Source organism: Contarinia nasturtii, unplaced genomic scaffold (assembly GCF_009176525.2).
Source record: "Contarinia nasturtii isolate CC-2019 unplaced genomic scaffold, AAFC_CNas_1.1 Cnas_scaffold_4679, whole genome shotgun sequence".
NCBI lineage: Eukaryota > Metazoa > Arthropoda > Insecta > Diptera > Cecidomyiidae > Contarinia > Contarinia nasturtii.
In genome coordinates, this window is record NW_022201965.1 from 11,437 (window position 1) to 17,221 (window position 5,785).

General features: G+C 32.2%; 1 protein-coding gene across 1 annotated transcript; it reads left to right on the forward strand.

Moving 5' to 3' along the window:
* The first annotated feature begins 588 nt into the window (after nucleotides 1-588).
* On the forward strand, nucleotides 589-2,913 carry LOC116351108 (granzyme K-like). Its single transcript, XM_031783165.1, has 6 exons — nucleotides 589-714; nucleotides 821-836; nucleotides 932-1,198; nucleotides 1,278-1,625; nucleotides 1,690-1,811; nucleotides 2,701-2,913. Exons 1-6 carry the CDS (start codon nucleotides 673-675, stop codon nucleotides 2,773-2,775), a joined length of 870 nt encoding a protein of 289 aa, XP_031639025.1. The 5' UTR covers nucleotides 589-672; the 3' UTR covers nucleotides 2,776-2,913.
* Nucleotides 2,914-5,785: the final 2,872 nt, after the last annotated feature.

Here is a 5,785-nt window from a genome sequence, read left to right on the forward strand (position 1 = left end):
TATAGTATACATGTCAAATACGAGTATAAGCATTGATATATGAAATTCCCATCAAATATATACAATTTGAACTACACGACGCAATTTTATTCTATTTAATTCTTCAATCCACGCAAATGAATCTATTATAGCCACCTTCATTTTTTCATAACCCGTGTGCAATAAAAGTGACTGAATGTTTTGGGACAAATTGGCTGACTATTGACTGTAAAAACAAACAGCTTTAGTTAACCGTCTTATGTCTTTTATCAAACAGAGTAAGCTATGATTAACAACCATAGTTGACAATAATCATAGTCGCCCGACACTTAAGATTTCCCAAAATAATCGACTGACTGACTGAGTGACTATAGTCGATTGTCTTCCATTCAACATTTAAAAACTAATGAATTAGATCAACTATAGTCAATAACATTCCATAGTGACATGGTCACTTTTTTTCCACACGGGAAGAGATCATTGTTTACTATTCATGACGCACATGGTTTTCGAATATCTCTATTTCCAATTGTTCAAATAAAATAAATGTAAAACCATGCATATAAAAAGTTGAATGGCATTTCATACGTTTTTCGGATGAGTGCTTCATAATAAAAGGTTGTCAGACAATATCTAATACAGTGTCAATTTCAAATCCAACTGATTAACAAGGCAATTGGTTTCTGAAAAACAATGAATTTATTTAACGCTTTGTTTTTCTTATTTGTGTCAACAGTGAGTAGTTTGATGATAATATAATAAAGAATTATGGACATGTTCTACATAAATTAATTTGATGTCTGAATCAAACGAATTATTTTTTCTTTCTTCTTTTTCATAGACTTTTTACAAAACAGGTAATTTTTAATCACTGTCAGTTTGTGTTCAGAAAGTCTGAATTTTTTTTTTCGAAATTTTCACCTTACACTGACTTTCTTATTGTTCCCTATAGTTTTCGCAATTATTGATGGACAGTTGGTCGGCAATATCGAACATTATAAGTACATGGTGGGATTTCAATTGAATATAGATCAAAATCACAGCAGCCACTTTTGTTCTGGAATCATTATTTCGGAGCGTAAAATTTTAAGCGTTGCACATTGCTTACATCAAGGAAATTCATTTACATTAAAATTTGGTGCGCTTAAATTAGATAAGCCTCATTATACCTTGGATATCACCAACAAAGATTTTACAATTCATCCTGAATACAGCGGTGGCAAGTCTTTCAACTTCAACCATTCTGTAATTCGTGAAAATCTTGATGATAAGGGTTAATTATTGATTTATTCATATAGGTGATCCTTATCACAATGATATAGCTGTAGTTGAATTAGAAACACCTCTGATCTTTGGTCCAAAGATTGGTAAAATTAATATGATTGACTATCGAATTATTGATAAAAATTATGCGTCAGAGGGGGGTAACACTGTCACTATGCTTGGCTATACGGAATCTGATGGTCGTGATCGGAATATGACCGTCAGTCCTTTGAAATCTATTGATGCAACAACCGCCGAGTTTTTTCAATGCCAAACATTAGTATATGAACAACATATGGATCGTTTGATACAAAAAGATCGAGAATTTTGTGTTAATTTACACAAAGGACAGCGACATAATACAAACCAAGGAGACTCGGGTGGTAAATATAAAATGGCGCTTTTTTCTCAAAACTGAATGATTTCTAGTGTCAAATACTTTTGTAGGACCTGTCATTATAAAGAAGAGAAAGCACTATTTGCTTGGTCTGATTTCATATGATTTTTGGAACATGCCTGAAATTTGTACTTTAATTTCTGGACACACTGAATTTATTGCTGATCCCAGAGTAAGTGTTTATATTTTTGAGGACCAAATTAGAAAATTTCAATTTTATTCAAGCCAATTTGCGTGGGCAACTGTAGTCTTTTGCGCTAAAGAATTTTTAACAGTTTTTTGTCTGACTTTTTTTTGTTTTATATAAATTAATCAGTTGATTAATCGACATTGAATCGGCAATGGTGAAATATATAAATTTGTCAAATTGTTGATTTATAGAAACAAAAGAAAGAAATGACGTAGTTTATTAACCTAGGGGCTCGGAACATGAAAAAAAAAAATCAAAATAAACACAGTTTTGACAATTTTGTATAAATGCAAAATATTGAGAATATTTTGAATATTTCTCATATTTACGTAATTATTTGTCATCATTCAGCTCGTATATGGCACCGATGTAAAACACACACATCACAAAATAAAATTAATAGTTGTTGTTTTTATTATATAAAAAGAGATTTCAGCCTAAAAAACTTATATTTCTTTGATAAAAAAATAATTTGACCGAAGAACATCAAAAATATATAGGTAAAAGTGTTCTAAGTTTGTGTTATTTTATAAATAACATTCCACAAAATGACATACATCATTTGCCGCCATTTTCATATTTACGATAATCAAAATATTGGGAATATTCATGATTATTCACAGTATTCTTCACACTCAAAATGTACCAATATTCGTGAATATGGTGATTATTATTGTTTAAACTCAAAATATATCAATATTTCTGATTATGTGTGTTTTTTCATCAATAAAAAATACTTCCGAGCCCCTAGCTATTAACATTGATTTGTCCAATGTCCCTTTGGGTGCCGTCTTGTATTCGTTGATAACTTTTCGCGCGAGCCTTTCAAAAGCTAGTTTTACTAAATATTTTTTTTATCAAATATTTCCAGTCTTATGTGAGCAGATATAGCCGAAAACGAGAAGCTGTATGGTCTATTGAAGACGAAGGCTTATTAATTTGGTAAACTTCAGCTCAAACAGACATATATACATCTTTTAATTGAGTATTGATACGATTGTAATATTTTTTTCTTTTGATATCTCGTCAAAATCAAAGTAATAAACAAGATGGTGTGAGCTTTATTCAACTGTTGATTTCAGTATAAGATACTATATTTTCGTTTTTTAGTATATTTGAATCCTATGATTATATCACCATAAAAGCCTGGCAATTTTTGATTTTAACCATGATAAAGATTTCCTGAAACCCAAGTCATAAAAATTGAACTCGTTCGGCTCAAAACCACTGTTTTTTCTCGGTTTTGAGCCGAACGCGTGATGTAAGAACAGCTGTTCACGTGAAATTGCCGAAGAAGAATAAAGTGAAGAATTTGGAAGGAAAATCACTGTACGGTAAGCTGCCTTTGAAATAATTTGATCAGGTCTTCAAAATCGATACAATATTTGGAAGTTTTCCAAAGTTCATAATGGAATACTGTTAAACAAAAATTGCAAACGAGTCGCTCGAAAATCAAGTGCGCGAAATGGCATTAAAAACAAATCTAGCACGGAAGAAAAATTCCGTGAAATGTCGCGCAATTCCGTGAAAAATACGGACAACATGGTGTGAAAAATTCCAAAGCTTTGGAAAAAAGCCCAAAGCTGGGTAAAAATTGAGCGCAAAAAACGTTAGTATAATATTATTTTGTAATGATTTTTGGATAGGATAGAATCTATGCATCATGCGGCAGCGTACGCATGCTTGGATCCGGATCTTGCGGAGATCTTACGAATCTATCCTATCCAAAAATCATTGTATGTTTTTTTTTAATTTTACTGTACAATTTACGGTATATCAGCGGTGCGTTTGCGTACGATAAGCATTGAATGATGCGAGACTCGTTTCATCACCTCTTAGATCGTCTTGTGTCTTGGAAACTTATACGATCAAACCCCGACCTCTTAGTTCTGGGAAGCAATCTCTGATTCCTCTATCCACAACTACATCAACTGGAATAAAAAAAAGGGAAAGATAGTTCCTTGTTTCCCCATAATTTCGCTGAGAATGGTGGCATCACTTTTTTCGCTTCAAATGGTCCATATGGCTAACAATCAAGCCATTCGCACAAACCCATAACATGAATTTAACTAAATTTTTACCTAATTGTACGCTGTACGTTTGTTTTTGGAATTTATAGTTAGCGCTTTTCATTGTGAACACATAACAATAACATCTATACAATAACATTTAATATTTTTATTTCAGCTATGATGAAGGTGATTTAAAAACAAAAAACGAGTGGAAAAAGTTAAATAGAGTTTTAAAAATTGAAGCAATCCCAATGGGCTATCATTACACGGAAGAAGTATGCGAAGACGCATTCCTTTTTGACGCATCTGATACGATTACGGATAAAGCGTCGCCGTCAATTGATTATGAAGCCTTTTTCAAAACAGATAGTTTAGATCAATGGCAGCAAATTTGAGACGGCAACAGGTACAGCTTCAACGAAATCGAGAACATTGAGGTCATCGTTTGGGTGTTTATTCTGGAAATGCGATGTTAAATTTCCTTTTCTTGAAAAAAAACATATCGCAACTTGGACATTTCCACTTCAATTGAACTGGCGCGTGTAATTGCATGTGGTCATTCAGGAATTCGGCTCGACGAAACTTTTTCGCACACACAACACATCGCTGCATTTTGAAACAAAATGATCATTTGGTATATAATGAGTATACATCTCGAGACTATCATTCACGTGTTTAGATGGATTTGCACTAAAAACCAAATAGCCCACTGACAAACGTCTTCGTACAGTAACGCCACAAACGATAATAGACGGTGACGTTTTAAAACGGTGTTTCAACACCAGCTATTGCTCTTGTCTTACAGAGTATGCTACGATAACTACGACCAAATTCGCACTATAAAGCAAAAATTGGGACAAAAGAGACATTGATAACAAAAAATAGATGCCCATGTGATACTATATTTCAATTATAGGCCGCTTATGGATTCTCCAATATTTCAAAACTATAATGACAATAAAAATTCCAACGAATTTGCAAAACTTAAATATATTATCAAATGAAATTTGTGAGTTTGATGATACTATACACGGTTTGACGTCAACAACATACAATCATCATTAAAATCGAAGAAAGGTCCAAAAATATGTAAGAATTGTATGTAAAATAAGTATTCAGCCCTGTCATGCTTATTGATTTGGATGTCATTCATTAGTATGAGAACGAAAATTGGTGAAAATAAAAAAGAATTGGTGTTAAAGGGTAACAAATATTTATTTCGTGGAATCATCACATTAATACAATTGTGTGCTATATATAAATATTTATGTTTTATAAATAAAATGCATATTATAATAGTGCAAAGCGAAGTAATATGAATTTCAACTTAATTATGGGAACAAACCGCATAATTCTTCATATCGGAAAAATCATACGTTGCCAATGCAATGATTGCAACAAAGAATACATTGGCCAGTCAAGGAGAGCTATAATCATAAGATACGGTGAACATGAACGACACATAACCAATGAAGAACCAGAAAAATCAAGCGTAGCCAAACATATGATTGAAAACGGTCACACAATGAGCATAGCAAACTTGAAACTTTTACACCGAGTTAACAAGTGCAATGAACTTGATGCATATGAGTCGTATTACATCAACAGGAACAAAAACAACAGTATGAATGAAAACGACGGACCGATCTATAATTCCATTTTTGGCAAATTTGATGTGTAGTTCTTGGTTAACTTTGATTATTTTTATTGAACATAGTATCATTTACTTTTTACAATATACCATTGCTTTTGTTGTCTTTTCATTTTTGTTTTAAAAATCAGTTTGTTCATCTAACTCACTGAAGAAGGAAGCATTGTTTCCGAAATACGTATATGAGTATTTTTGATACCAATAAAGTGTATTAATGTTGAAAAACAAAATAAAAGTTTCATACTTTTTTCAATTATTTAAAAATACACGTAAATCACCAAATTTCATACAAT

Excerpts from the sequence above, each read along its gene's own strand:
- LOC116351108 (XM_031783165.1), top strand. The coding sequence starts at position 673 with ATGAATTTATTTAACGCTTTGTTTTTCTTATTTGTGTCAACA. Across the intron at positions 1,626-1,689 it reads AAACCAAGGAGACTCGGGTG|GACCTGTCATTATAAAGAAG; the intron begins GTAAATATAAAA and ends ATACTTTTGTAG. Across the intron at positions 1,812-2,700 it reads AATTTATTGCTGATCCCAGA|TCTTATGTGAGCAGATATAG; the intron begins GTAAGTGTTTAT and ends AAATATTTCCAG.